This window comes from Chinchilla lanigera, unplaced genomic scaffold, assembly GCF_000276665.1.
Source record: "Chinchilla lanigera isolate Chin_1 unplaced genomic scaffold, ChiLan1.0 scaffold00004, whole genome shotgun sequence".
Taxonomy (NCBI): domain Eukaryota; kingdom Metazoa; phylum Chordata; class Mammalia; order Rodentia; family Chinchillidae; genus Chinchilla; species Chinchilla lanigera.
The window spans coordinates 14,726,368-14,742,101 of record NW_004955405.1 but is presented as its reverse complement, the minus strand read 5'-3'; the positions used below and the strand labels follow the sequence as shown (position 1 = coordinate 14,742,101).

Below are 15,734 nucleotides of genomic sequence, written 5' to 3'. Positions count from 1 at the left end.
TTCCGATGTCACTTGCCAGATGACACCCTCTCCCTCCCCACCTTTCCCGAGCCCTTTGATGACCCGACCCCTCACTGACCACCAGCCCCAACTCAAGCCCACCTACCACCTACTACAGCCCCAACTCAGGCCCAACTGGACCCCCCTCCCCATTATGGGTCCCCTAGCCCACCCTCCACACCACCTTCTCCTCCTTCCCCCTCCCCACCTCCTATCTATCCTCATTTGCCAGAGACCCCTCCAACACTCTCTTCCCCTCCATCATCACACACCTGCTCTAAGTCCCAATCAACACCCCCTTTCCAATCCCCTTCACCCTCTGGTCTCTTTCCACTGTGACAAATAGCTGGAGTCAAAGGTTTAATAGGTGTTCACCAGCCCTGGTCACTCCTTGACCTCCCCCCCACAAAAACTGCTTAAGCTCCTTCACATGAGATCCGTCTACTTATATAAAAAAAATTCCAATACTTTACCCAGATGTACCAGCTTACATGGAATGATCTCTATACTCTCCTGTCTTCTACTCTCACCCCCGAGGAAAAAGATGCAATCTGGCTAGTGGCCCAGGGACATGCAGATGAGATGCACCGCACTGACCAAACCTTCCCTTCAAGTGAACAGGCGGTCCCCCATATTGACCCTAGATGGGATTATCAGCCTGATACCCCCAGGCCATTGGCCTGAGACCAGATGGTCATCTGCCCACTTGCTGGCCTTAAAAAGTCTACCACAAGGCGGTTAATTGGGACAGACTCCAAGAGATCACTCAGGAACCTACAAAAAACCCTGCAGCCTTCATGGCATGCTTCTAGGAGGCACTCACCAAATTCACCCACCTTGATCCCTCCGATGAAGGACAACTAGTCCTCAAAACCTCCTTCATTTCTCAATCAGCCCCAGACATTAAAAAAAAAAACTAGAGCTCCTTGAGTAGGGTCCCAACACCCACCCCCAACAAACTGCTAAATCTGGCCTTTAAGGTCTTTAATGGCTGCAAAGACACAAAACAAACAAACAAACAAACAAAAAACTTGCCTTGCGCCAAACAAAAGTGCCAATTCCTTACAGCAGCTGTCAGGCCTTAGGCCCCCAAACAGTCCAACAAGTCATCCAACGAACAACCACCAGGACCCTGTTTCACATGTGGACAGGAGGGCCACTGAGCACGGGAATGTCCAAATCCATGCCCGCCACCAGGACCCTGTCCACTATGCAAACAGAAGGGGCACTGCAAGGTGGATTGTCCCTCTCTACAGCAAGAGAGGGACACCCACCCCAGCCTAGCCTCCCACACCACAGCCATCCCTGACAGACTTGATGGGGCTTGCCTGAGAGGACTGATGGAGCCCGGGTTCCCATGCTCCCACCGACGAGGCAGATGAGGTCCTGCTAACATCTGAGGAGCCCAAGGTACAAATCCAGGTGGCAGGTAAGTCAGTTTCCTTCCTTGTTGATACAGGGGCCTCATGGTCCATCCTCCCAAATTATGCAGGATAGACTTTGCCATCACAGATTGTGGTAGTAGGGGTCGAGGGCCATCCCCAACACCCACCCTCAATGGGACTCCTATCCTGTTTGACCGGTCATAAACAGTTCACACATTCCTTCTTAGTAATGCCCAAATGTCCCACCCTCTTGCTGGGACGAGACGCTCTTGCCAAGCTACGCATAACTCTCTCCTTTCCAAAGCCTCTTTCGCCCTTATTACTCCTGGCCATTCATTCTCCCATTACCCCCTACTCCCAACCCGACCTCGAGCTCCTCTTGGCAATCAACGAGGTAAATCCCAAGGTTTGAGACACATCACAACCCATCATAACACAACACCATAATCCAATACTCATAACACCTCTAGACCCCTCTCACTTCCCAAATCGCCCTCAATTCCCTATCTCACATAAACACCGCCTGGGCCTAAAACCCCTCATAGACAGGCTTCTTACAAATAAACTGCTCATTCCTATCTGCTCCCCTTACAACTCTCCCATACTCCCCATGACCAAACCAAATGGCTCCTATGGACTTGTCCAGGACCTCCACCTCATCAACTCAGCCATCCACCTGGTCACATCCATGGTCCCCAACCCCTACACCCTCCTTAGCCACATCCTGCCAGACACAACCCATTTCTCAATCCTCGACCTCAAGGATGCTTTCTTCACCATCTCCATTCACTCCTCCTCCTATCCTCTTTTTGCCTTCACATGGGAAGATCCCATCACACAGACCACGTCACAACTGACCTGGACAGTCCTCCCACAGGAATTCAGGGATAGTCCCCTTACTTTGGTCAAGCCCTTATGACTGACCTGGCCACTCTCGATTTCAAGCCTAGCTACTTAATCCAATATGTCGATGATTTACTCCTCTGCAGGCCCTCCCTTCATCTCTCACACCTTCACACTGTATTCCTCCTATCTCCAAAGCCAAGACAGAACTCTCCCTTCCCTCAGTTCACTACCTAAGATCCAAGCACTCCTACCTCGACCACCCCTTGCCTCAAGCCACTATCAAGGCCCACTCACAATCTAAACCACCCGCTCCTTGAGCCACTGTCAAACCACAATCCAAGCCTCCCCCATCTCCTGTCACTGCCAAGATCCAAAACAATCTGCCACTGCCCTAGATAACTTCACCCAGATCCTCTTTCAGATCATTCACCAAACCCCTTATGACCTATGTAAATGCTGGATTTACACAGCCCTATTAGACCCCACTATAACTATTGTACCCTGGTATCACAACTCATCTACAGTCTGTTCAACTCAAAGTCCCTTATGAGAAAACCCCAACTCTATATACCCCCAGGAGCCTACATCACCTGCTATGAAAAGTGCACAGCCAAAAGCTTGTCCATGCCTTGCAACCAGACCATAGTGCCACCCTTGGGTTCATCCGCCCTAGACACATACCCCCACTACTTCCTACATGACTTTGAGCTCTTCCCTTGCTATCGTCCCGATAAAACCTGCCTCCCAGTCCTCCCCCTTCCTAGTCTAAAGGTCTATACCCACACAAAATTTACACAACAATTTCTGCACTCACCCAGGTGCTCCTGACACAGCATCTCCATCAGGGTGATATTGGAAACTTCTATATTGGCAGGAGCTCTCGGAGCTTCTGCCCTGCACACATCTGTTGGTCTCAACCTTCAACTCAGTAAACAACTGGCCAACCACATTGATCATGTTTCTTCTACTTTCTGTCTAGTTTATTCACGGTTAGACCAACTGGCAACAGTTGTCCTCCAAAACAAGTGCACCCTAGACCTCCTCACGGCAGAAAGGGGTGACACTTGCCTGTTTCTGGGAAATGAATGCTGTGTCTATGCCAACCAGTCAGGTCTCATCCAAAAGAAAAAATCCAACAAATGCGTGACCAAGCCAATCTCCTCCACCAAAGCCTCTCATCTGCCACACCGGGAACCTTTGGGCTGTGGACAGCCCTTCTCCTGTGGCTGCTCCCACTCGTCGGCCCCCTCCTGGCCATCTGCCTCCTCCTCCTTGTGGACCCCTGCATTGTCTCCCTCATTCACAACACTGTACAAAAACTAACAACCCAAAATTTTAACCTTATGCTTTCAGAGCCCCAGTTCCGGCTGATAGCCTTAGAAGACCCAGACGAGTCCCCTGGACGCCGCCCCAGTCCAGGAGGAAATAGTCACTGATGAGACACTTTGCCCTTATCCCTATTAGACCAAGTCTGGGATGTTAGGTCTCCCTAAAGGACCCCCGCCCATTGCAAAGAAAAAAGTACTTTGGCTGCACTTTTACACTTCTCAATGGGCCCAACCTCAAGGGCTAGCATCGCTCCCAAAAGCACCTGCTGTCCTCGCACAAAAAATCCCACAATCTTACAAAGTGTTCTTGCAGGTTTTGCAAAATGTTCTTGCAAGTTAACAGCCCTAACCACAAATCCCTCTCCCTTGGCTGTTCTGGCCCACAAACTTCCTCCCCGAAAAAACCCTTAAAAACTCAACACTTTGCACAGCTCGGGGCTGTCTTGGTCTGCTAGGCAGCCCACCACCTTGCTTCCCTGCCGAATAAAGACTCTTCTCATGTCAGATGGCCTGGTCCGGTTCTGTGTGGGTTTCCCAGTACAATCAGAAACTGTCTAATTTCTTCTTTAATTTCATCTGTGACCCGTTGGTTGTTCAAGAGGGTGCTATTTAATTCCAGGTGTTTATGAAGTTTTTGTGTTTTCTTTTTCCATTGATTTCCAATTTTATTGCACTGTGGTCTGATAATATTTGCATCAGTTTCAAATGATTTATTACCTTCCTGCCTATAAATTTTATTTTTCTGCTTCTTTGCATGCTTGGTAATATTTAAGTACATGCTAGACATTATAAGTATTAGATTCTGGGTATCATGTTTTCTTTTTTTTGTTGTTTGGGTTTTTTGTTTTTGGTACTGGGAATCAAACTCACTACCTTGCATTTGCCAGGCAGGCACTTATACCACTGAGCTATATCCCTGGCCCTGGGTATCATGTTATTACTCTACATCTTCAAACTTTCTGGGATGGAGTTATGTCACTTGGGAACATTTTGACTTCAAAATTTTATTGTGCAAATTGTTCATGGAGTCTGAAGCCCTCTAGTTCTGCTTCCTGTGTGAATGCCAGGAACTGTGTCTTCTGATTCTTTCACATATTTCCTATCCTAGCTTCAATTTCTTCATAAACACAGGACAAGCAGTATATGCTGGGTGTGGGAGGCATACCCTTTGAAGATCTCCAGGATTCTCTCTATGTGGACTTTTTTTTTTGGTACCAGGAATTGAACTCAGGACCTTATGCTTACCAGGCAGGCATTATGCCACTGAATTATATACCTGGCTTTCTGTGTGGACTTTTTTTCTAGTACTTTCCCTCATAATCTCTGCCTGTATTGGCTTCCTTGCACTCTGCTTTGTGTCTTCAGTTCAGGATGTCTAACATCCTCTTAATTTCCCTCCATGTGTCAGTCCTTCATCATATGATAGAGAGGTACTTAAACACTATTGCTTCATGTGCTATATTTTGTCTGTTTTCTGATTTTGGTTGTTTCAGTGATGGGGCATTTTGGTTCCTATTGCTTCGTTGGTAGATGTTGTTATATCTTCTTATGCCACAGGACCTATAAGAAGTCCATTATGAACATGATTTGCTTGGATCTGAAAATGATTTGTTCAGTACATCTTGAGTCTTAATCTCCTATTAATTATTTTTATATTTTCCTTCCAAATTCAGTGAGTAATGTCTATGAAAGAAAACATGGTAATAAGTGCCAGTAGCTCTGCCATTCTTTAATATCTATCAAAACCGTAATTTGTACTAAGATTTTAGGTAATATATTTTTGTTATTTGTGCTTCTAAGTGAGAATCAGAAATAGATACACACATTTTTATCTACCAACAGTGGTTTTTAGATATATCTCTTCCTGGTTGCCAATCCTGTATAGATTGTCTTAGTCTGAGTTTTCATTATTTGTACATTTTATTTAAAAATTTTTGTTTGTGGAAAATCATATTAACTGTCTTTCTATTCTTTGTATAGGTCCATTGGAATTAGAATTCTAAAATTTTACTTTTGGAATTTTCACAATGTTTGTGTTATATTTCCATTTAAACAAGTAATTATTAGGAGGGCATTAAAATTACGGTTTTCTTTTATTGGAAAACAGTGCTTTTGCCTTCATTCTCAATAATTTTCTCATTATCCTGAGAAATATTCTCATTATAATGAGAACATAATTTTCTCATTATGTTCCTATTACATTAGAGAAGCATTTGCCAGATTTTTTTCATGTTCCAGTATTTAGATATTACTGTGGCAGGTAATTTTATATTATCTCTTTTTTAAATTTAAGAAACAATTTCTCTCATTTTCACTCTCATTTAAATATTTCACTACAAGTATAGTTCTTTATACAAGGCAGTGTTCTTTCATCACTTTCTATTTTCACCTATCCTATCGTAGTACTACAGAGTGAAATTTGTCTTATCAAAAATACAGAGACCTTGTAATATTCAACCAACTTTGTGTTGTATATTTTGTTACTCATAGCCATAAAATAACATTTCTTAATAGAAATAAGGAGATTAGTTTATTAAAGAAATAGTATAGGGCAATTGAGTATACTTTTTGTTTTGTAAGGGGAGAGTAACGCAATAAAGTCATAAAGTACTGCAGAGGTGGTGGAGTGTGCATATAACCCTGGCACTTGAGTGGCTGAAGCATGAGGATCACAAGTTTCAGGCTGGACTGGAATATATAATGAGACTGTGTCTCAGAAAACCTAAAGAAATAAATAAAGTTCTAAAGAAAAAAATACAAAAAATATTTATTTCTAGCATATGGTTCTCTTTTTGTAAATACTGAACATTTAACATCCAACGTAAAATACTTCTAATAGCAAAGTAACTTACCCAGGTCCATAGTTACATACAAATATTGCATATGTAGATCCCCCGAAGTTAGGGCAGATTGTAACTGCACAACCAACTTTATGTGAATTGGCCCAAACTATCTATAAGGAAAGAAGTTATAAACCAACATATTTAAAACAATTGTATGTAAACAATGCATCATGGAAATAGGTATAATCTTTGTCATGCTATTACAAATACTATGTAAATATTTTTTCACTATATTTTTTCTATAACCTATTAGTTTAAGTGACTTTTTCTTTAGGTTGCTTTTACAAGTGCTATTAAGCTAGTTTTTCTTCACAGATAATTTTCATAAATCAAAAGAAAAATATATCATCTATACTATAATGCATAGCTAAAATTATAATTTCTTTCACATGATTTAGGAAATTTTAATTCTCCCTATGGACATATCATATAATCAACATTAAAATCAGACTATAAATGAAAAATATTATGTTTTTCTCATAAAATCTACTTAATTTATTGTTACATTTTGAATTTTTTAGTTTTACATATATTCTTATCAATATCAAGTCACAAGAGATAGGTAAGATGAATTAAGAACATACTGAGTTCATGAAAAACAAATTCTGCCATAAGGATGGTATTTATTTTTACCTATTTACAAGAAATGTCCACATTATTCAAAGGAAAGTAGACTTCTGTGGAAAACTCACCACAGGAGAGTGATAAAAGGTGAAAAAATTACTAGTCCTTTGTAGCAATTATAGAATGGAATTCTTTCTTTTCTTCAAATGGAAAAAAATGGACAAATACTTGATTTATTGCACTTGGGAAATAAAATAATTCGAGGAAAAATTTAATAACACAGATAAATTTTCTATTTTTATTTGAGATTTTCACTAACAAAAAGTATTAAACTAGTCCATAAGCTGATAGGTCAGTCACTTTTTTCATAAATGTTGTATAGCCAGAATTTATAATTTCACAAATCATATTTTAATAGCTGTGTGGCTGCCTGAAAGATAGCACAGTTTAATGAAAAGCCCAGTGTACCAAATATTAAGAGATGAATTTTGCTTATTACCACATGTGGCTAGGCATGACAGATCAATTACAAACTAGCTTCTCACTTAATATAAGATCAAGCAAGATGAAAGATTCTTTTCCTTTTGAAATTTATAAAAAGTTAATCAATTATGCAATTGCAAGAGTATGCATTTTCAAGAAATCACGTTTAAAATTTTACTTCATGAATAACCCACAAAATTCTATTTGCATCAGATGTTTAAGTAGTGATATAAGTATGCACTATGAGTAGCTTTAAAATGTACTGCTTTCAGGAAATTGGCATCTGGATATACCTTTAATATATCAGTGAGTGGTAAATGCAGGAAATTTTTACCTCATTTTGTTTAGAACATTAAGCAAGATATGATTGTTGAATCAATAAGAAGAATGCACCTATTCATAACTATTTAAATTTATGTGTAAGTTGGGAAATGAAGAGTAAGCTCCCATTTCTTTTGTAACAATGCTAAGGAAGAAGACAAATGTGGGAATAGGTTCCTTTCTTTACAACAGTGGCTGTGATTTGCCTTGATGCCACATTCTGCTTGTTATTGGTACATCTGACCTTTGATTTCTATCAATTTTACGAGTAATAGCCAAGTCATAGTCTTTGCCAACAGCGTCTGTTCTGATGTCCTAGAGGATGTCCAGACTTAGACGACCATCCTGTTGTTGAACAAAAGAAAATAAACAGAAGCAGAACATGGAAATGGGTACTTTTCTTGTTCACCGAACCTCAGGAGAATAAAAATGATTTCCTTAGGCCACTAAATATTAATTCAACTTGTACAGATGGGAAGTTTGGTGAAGAAAGTTAGCTCTTTGTATTTCTTCACCATTGCTTAGGAGCTTGGTATCCTGTCTAGAATTGGCAAAAAAAATGATTTGCACCTCTCATCAAAAAGGAGTAACATGAGGGGCTGGGGATTTAGCTCAGTGGCACAGCTCCTACCTGGCAAGTGGGAGGTCGTGAGTTCGATTCCCAGTACCGGAAGAAAACAAAAAAAACAAAAAAAACAAAAAAAACAACAAAAAAAAGGAGTAACATGGTTAAATTTGTATTCCTGCCTAAAACTACCAAAAAATTTGGAAAAATTCAGAAAATAATGGTTTTCAAGACATTGGACATCAGGTAATAAATGATGATCTGAGACTTTGAGAAATAAGGCTTGTGTGGTGTTACTATTACAGCTTATTTCCTTGTGAGAGTTTCCAGTCCACAACTTAGGAAGAGGATAACCAGAAAAAGGTTGAAGGACTCATAGAGATGAAAGTCTGAACTGAGAGTCTGGGGAGACCAAGTTGGCAGGAGTTAAGAGGGAATGGTATAAGACAAGTGAAAATTATACAGTTATACACTGTGGTATCTGCAGATGGTTTTCATCAACTACTCAGCAGAGCTTTCATGTGACAAAACTACCCTATGCCTAGGAGAGAATTACCTGTAAGAGTTAGAGGGAATACACCAAGGCTTACACAAGGCAAAAGCAGGACATGTCCTCACTATCCTGATTGCAGCACTTCAAAAGTCTCTGGGCATTGTGTAGAGTACTCAGAAGAACCTTGCTTCAGTAGTGAGATACAGTTACCCTTAGACTACACACTGCTTTCATTCCACTTAACATATTTAAAAACATTAATCAAAAGGACCAAATATATAAATTAACTGTAACCTAGAAGACTCTAAACAATATTTGTAGGAATACAAATAAATTGCTAGGTATGGCCATGCTTGCCTGTAATCCCTGTATTCAGGAACCTGAGGGAGGAGGATCACAGTGAGTTCAAAACCAGTTTGGGGACTAGTGAGCTCAAGGCAAGCCTGAAATGCACAGCTAAGCCCTGTCTCAAAGTTGAATGAAAAACCCAAGTGAAACTAATACCCAGGAGCTGGGGATTTAGTTCAGCGGCACAGCGCCTGCCTGGCAAGTGCAAGGTCGTGAGTTCAGCTCCTGGTACCGGAAACCCCCCCGCCCAAAAAAAGAAACTAATACCCAGCAGGGTTAAAATTTTACAATGTTAGGTGTATAATAACATATACAACAAGATAAAAAGCAGGAAAATATTGATAATGAAGAACAAAATAATTTCTTTGAAACTAATGCAGAGCTGGACTTGCCAGGGACAATAGAAAATTATTATTATATCTATGTTGTATGCTTAAAAAGCTATATGCAGCCAAAAAAGCTGGGAGAAATATTGAATATACTAAGTAGTGTATTTATTGAAGACACAAACAGTACTCAATCTAGAGATGCAAACATTAAGATCTAAGGTTGAAAATAAACATTATGAAAGATTAGTAAATTTAAAGACATGCTACACACCTATCTGAAATTAATCACAGAGAGAGAAGAATTCAAGAAAAAGGTGACAAGTACATCCAAAAATATAAGTGATCATGGTAGAGTAGAGGCAGAAGCACTCACAAATTGCTCTGGGATACTTGTCCAAATCAACAGTTATGACTGAGGAGATGGTATAATCATAGGAAATCACTGGAATGCAACTTCAGTGAGCTAATCTCCAAGTGCAACACAGAATATTGATCTTAAAATAATAAGTGAAATAACAAAATAGTGTGCACCGGCACTGAACATTTCCCAGTGCAGTGGTGGAGGGTTGAAAGAGAAAATCTCAACATTCACTTAAGAATGTACTCTGCTACCTGACAGGTTCACAGCCTGAGCACAAAGATAACCTGAGTCCTGCCAAATGTCTGAGTGTGGGAGAGGTAATGACCCAGTAGATTTAAGCAGTGCTGGGAGGGGGAGCCATTTTAAGAAGCCCTCATTTTAAGAAGTCTCACAGGTCTTGCAGGAGAGAAAAACCCCTCCGTGTGTGTGTGTGTGTGTGTGTGTGTGTGTGCATGTGAATGGTGGTTGAACCCAGGACATTTGCACTGAGCTACATCCTAGGCCCATTTTTATTTTTAAATTTTGGTACAGGGTCTTGCTAAGTTGCCCAGGCAAGGCTTCAATGTGCCATCCATCCTCAGTCTCCCAAAGTGTTAGGGTTACACATGGGGGCTACCGTGCCTGCTCCCCACATTTATTATATGTCTAAGATGCAACAGCTGCTTCTCAGGGAGCAGAAGGCAAACTCTCCCTAAGATTCACCCGGGGCTGAGGAAAATGATAACGTGACACTAAGTAAGATCATGGGGAAGGGAGAAACAATGTGGTGGCTGTGCTGGGCGGTAGGGAGAACTCTACGGTCTGGAAGGTCCCTTGCTTGGTTGCCTAGCAAGACAAATGGAACTGGCATTTACACAGCACATTCAGCCAGGTAGAGGAAAAAATATGTATGTTTAAGTTGCACTTTGAAAGAAAAGAATCCAGCTATGTAAGGTTTTGTCAGGGATAGGGGACTAGGATCAGGAGCATCCTCTGGGACTGGTGGAAAGCCATGTGCCAGTGGCTTCTCAACCAAGCCCGACACTGTGCACCCAACTACCTCTCCACTGAGCAAAGCCATTCAGAATGTGTGTTGTGGTGGAGACACTTTCCAGTTATGTCTTCAAGAATATCGACTGGTGGTTTTTGCAACTGCAGCCCACAGTCCTGACCAATCAACGGGCAAGATATGTGAAAGGCTTCGTGGGCAGCTCCAACACTAGCCATGTGTACAAAAGCCAGAGATACTGGTGTTATGTAGTCCTGACACTGACAGCTTTGCCTTAGCGCTTATCTGTGACCAGAGAGGGGTGAAGTTTAGCCTACAAACTTCCATAAGCAATTTTTCCTGCTTGGACAGAGGCTGAGATGGAAAATTTTGGACTAAAGTTTTCACAATTCACCTTACATCAGATAGTGTCCAATAATAGATATTTGAGAAAAATATTGTCTTCATTATAAATACCTCCACAAAGAGGAACATTAAGCCTTTTTTATTGTTGGATTATTTGATGTATGTATGCATGTGTATGTTATGTATGTTTGTGTGTGAATTTTTGCTTTCGTTTTTATTATGTTCTATGTTGTTTTTTCATGTTTATCCACATTAAATTTTCCAGGGGATTATTTAATTTTTTCATTAGTTAATCTCTCTATCTCATCTCTCACTTTCCATTTATATTTCCCTTCCCTTTTCCCTCATACTTTCTCCTATCTCCTGTCTTTCCTCACCTTTTTTATGTATTAGTATTAATCCCACTATAATTATTTATTCTATCATATTCTACCTTATTTTCATTTATTTATTCTATCATATTCTACCTTATTTTCATTTCTTTTTCTGAGTTAGTGAAATAGTAGAAATATTTTGAAACAAGTTTTTATTATATGTTCACATATGTTCGGCTTATGTCTGTGTTACTGGTAGTTATTCTGTCTTTCGAATGTGGAATTAAGGATAAAATCTAGTACTCTGAAAAGGGGGAGTGCATGGTTTCACACTGAGACATATCTACAGCCCAGGATATATCATAAAAAGAACTCCACTCAGTAAAAAACTGCACTAGTGGAAGTGATGTCCTTCCCAGCAGATGCAAAAATCTCAACATAAAAACACAGGAAACTGAAGGAATTATGAATTCAAAATAGACATGACCAGAAAAGAACCTTGTTACAACCTATCAAAGTCAGGGGGCTGGGGCTATAGGTCAGTGGCATAAGTGCCTGTCTGCAAACGCAAAGTTGTGAGTTCGATCCCCAGTACCGCCAAAAAAAAAAAAAACACCAAAAAAAACCACCCCAACATATCAAAGTCAAATTGCCAAAAATTCAGAGCAGAGAAAAAGTATAAAAATCTGTAAGAAACACCAAATCACTTGTAATGACAAATGCATCGTGCAAAAGAACATTTCTTAACAGAAGCTCTGGAGGCCAAGAAGGCTTGGTTTGCTGTATTTTAAGCTCTAGAAGAAAATAACTTTCAACCTAGATTGCTATGTTCTGTAAAACCATCCTTTAGAATTGAAGGGGAAATAAAGACCTTCCAAGATAAACAAAATAAGGAAATACATGAGCATGAAGCTAGTACTACAGAAAACACCAAAAGAAATCCTGAATATAGATGATTTCCACAACCATGAGAGCATAGCAAAGAATAAATCTTATTGGAAGAGTAGATAAGAAATAAAAATCAGGAATAAATAAAACTCCTCAAAGCAAAAAAAAAATATAGAAATTACATATTTTCAATAATAACCTTCAATGTAAATTGTCTTAATTCTCCAATAAAATTGCACAGACTGCCAGATTAGATTGAAAATAAGATCCAAATGTATGTTTACTGTAAGAAACACATCTCACCTCCAAAGACATAGAAAAACTGAAAATGAAAGGGTGGAAAAGGATACTTGGAGTACCTGGAATTCAAAAGCAAGCAGTATTATCCAACAAAAGGACTTCAAAGTAAAATTAATAAGAAGGAAAGAAGGTCATTATACATTGGTTAAAGGAAAAATCCACTAAGAAGAGAATGACAGTGAATCCAGTTTCATAAAATGAACACTACTTTGAATAAAAGAACAAATAGACCTCAGAACATTTATGCTGGGTGACTTTAATACCCTATACTCATCAATAGGTCATCCAGATAAAAAATTCAATAAAAAGTCAGAGTTGAACTACACCATATGTCAAATGAATTTAACAGACATTTGCAGACTGTACTATCCAACAACAGAATGTGCACTTCACAGTTTTCCAAAATAGACCATATTTTAGGTCACAAATGAAGTCTTAATAGATACAAAAATTGAAACGATCCTATAGATCCTATCAGAACACAATGGAATGAAACTAGAAATCATCAATAAAAGAAACCACAAAAACTACATGCATGAAAATTACATACACATGAAGATTGAACAGCACATTCTTAAATGATCAGTGAGTCATTGAAGAAGTCAGGATGGAAATTAATAAATTCCTAAAATTAAATAATAATGGAAACATTCAGAATCTTTAAGACACAGTGAAAGCAGTTCAAAGGAATTTTGTAGCTATGAATGTCTAGAAAAAGAGTGATCTCAAATAAATAACCCAATGATGCATCTCAAGATCCTAGAAAAACAAGAACAAATCAAAACCAAAACCTGTGGAAGGCAGAAAATAAAAAAAGATCAAAGCTGAAGTTATTGAAATAGATACTAAAAGAATAATACAAAGAATCAATAAATAAAGAATTTATTCCTGAAATAGATAAGATTGATACCTTGTTACCCAAACTAACCACAGGAAAAAGACAGAAGGCCCAAATTAAGAAATTAAAGAAAAAGTACTCATTGTAAACATACTTACAGTAAGCACCAGTGAAATCCATAGAATTGTTGGAAAAGAAATTGTAGAATTCTGAAAAAATGGATAAATGTCAAGATACATATAACCTGCAAAAATTGAATTAAGAGCATACAAAATCTAAATAGGCAAAAAATTCAAGCAGTGAAATTGAAGAGGGAAAAAATTTCTCTCTTAAAAGAAAACTGCAGGGGGGCTGGGGATTTAGCTCAGCGGCAAAAGCGCCTGCCTGGCAAGCGCAAGATCGTGAGTTCGGTTCCCGGTACCGGAGAAAAACCAAAAAAAAAAAAAAAAAAAAAAAAAAAAAAAAAAAAAAAGAAAACTGCAGGACTAGATGGATTTACTACTGAGTTTATAGTAGTAAAAGTACTGATACAAAAGTACTGCTATAAAATCAATAATTTTCTTGTACACTATTAGTGAGCCTGCTGAGAAAGAAATCAGGAAAACAATTTCATTTACAGTAGTTTCACAAATAATAAATAAATACTTAGAAGCAAACTATACGAGAAGGTAAGAAACTACAATAAAAATTACAGAACATTGATAATATGAATTGAAGGAAATATTAGAATTGGAAAGACCTCCATTGTTCATGGATTGGTAGACCAATACTGTCAAAGTAGCCATACTATGCAAAGAAATCTACTGATTCAATGAAATTCCCATCAAATGATCAAGCACATTCTTCACAGAACTAGAAAAATAACTCTTACATTCATATGAAGTCACAAAAGACCCAGAATAGCCACATTAGTCCTGAGGGGGAAGGAAGCAGTGCTAGAAGTGTCACCATACTTCACTTAAAAATGTATTATGATGTTATAGTAGCATAAACTACATGCTGCTGGCAGAGAAACAAACATTCAGAACAGGGGAACATGGCAGAAGGCACACAAAAAAACTCATAGCACAAAAAGAAACCCATGCCAGACATTTTTCTAGTCTGATTGTTAACGAAGGTGCCAAAACATTAGAGAAAAAAACAGCCTCTTTAACAAACGGTACTGGGGAAACTGGATATCCATATGCAAAAGATTGAAAGTAGATCCCTAGTTCCCAGTCTTGTACTACAATCAATTCAAAATGGGTCAAAGACATAGGTACAACACTTGAAGCATTTAACTGCTAGAATCAAACATAGGAGAATCAAACATGGTGGTACACACCTATAATCCCACCATTCAGGAGGCTGAGGCAGGAAGATTGACGCAAGTTCAAGGCCAGCTTGGGATACATAGTGAGTTCAAACCCAGCCTGAACTACATGGCAAGACCCTGTCTCAAAAATTCAAAAACCAAACCAAACCAAACAGAACAACTAACCAGCCAAACGAACAAAAAGCAAAAGGAAAATAAGCAAACATAAAGAAGAAGAAGAAACACGGAGAAACACGGAAAGACTTAGTCAAAGGAAAGGCATCCTGAACAGGACTCAAATGGCAAGGAAGCAAGAGCAAAAATCAACAAATGGTACTACATCAAGTTAAAAACAGTCTGTACAGCAAAAGAAACTATCAAGAGGGAAGAGACAGACTTTGCTAAAATAAGAGAAAATCTTTGGTAACCACTCTTCCAACAGAAGAACAACACTGAAAATATATACAAAAGTCAACACCAAAAAAATCAAATAGACCACTCAAAAACTGTGCAAATAAATAGATGCTTCTTAACAGCAGAAGCACAGCTGGCCGATTAGGATATGAAAAAATGCTCAACATTTTTTAGCTATTAGGGAAATGCAACTCAAAACTACAATGAGATTCCATCTGACCTCAACTAGAATGTCCATCATCAAGAAGCCAAGAAACAGTAAATGCTGGTGAGGAGCAGAGTGAAACAATTCCAATTGCTATGGTTTTGTATCTATATATCTCCCCCAAAGCCTCATGAGGTTACAGGTGGAGCTTTTAGGGGTAGCTGGACCTATGGCATGTAGTGGTGGAATTAAATATGTAATGCTGGGATTAAGGGTGCCCCACCCTGGATGTGAGTGATACTCGCCCTAAGGGTGGGTATCCTGGGTGGAACATAAGGCATG

The 15,734-nt window shown here is 39.1% G+C and overlaps 2 protein-coding genes across 3 annotated transcripts in view; one reads left to right on the top strand and one right to left on the bottom strand.

Moving 5' to 3' along the window:
* The window catches only part of Caps2 (calcyphosine 2), a 103,374-nt gene that overhangs the window by 19,607 nt on the left and 68,033 nt on the right, over positions 1-15,734 (top strand). The window lies entirely within an intron of this gene.
* Positions 1-15,734, bottom strand: part of Glipr1l1 (GLI pathogenesis-related 1 like 1) — a 44,921-nt gene that overhangs the window by 13,608 nt on the left and 15,579 nt on the right. The window contains exons 3-4 of one of the 2 annotated variants that reach the window (XM_005374327.1): positions 13,698-13,748; positions 6,412-6,512 (exon numbers count right to left, since the gene is read on the bottom strand). In XM_005374327.1, the coding sequence (XP_005374384.1) occupies positions 6,412-6,512; positions 13,698-13,748 (152 nt within the window). The remainder of the gene's footprint in view (positions 1-6,411; positions 6,513-13,697; positions 13,749-15,734) is intronic. The other variant, XM_005374328.2, reaches the window with a different exon arrangement.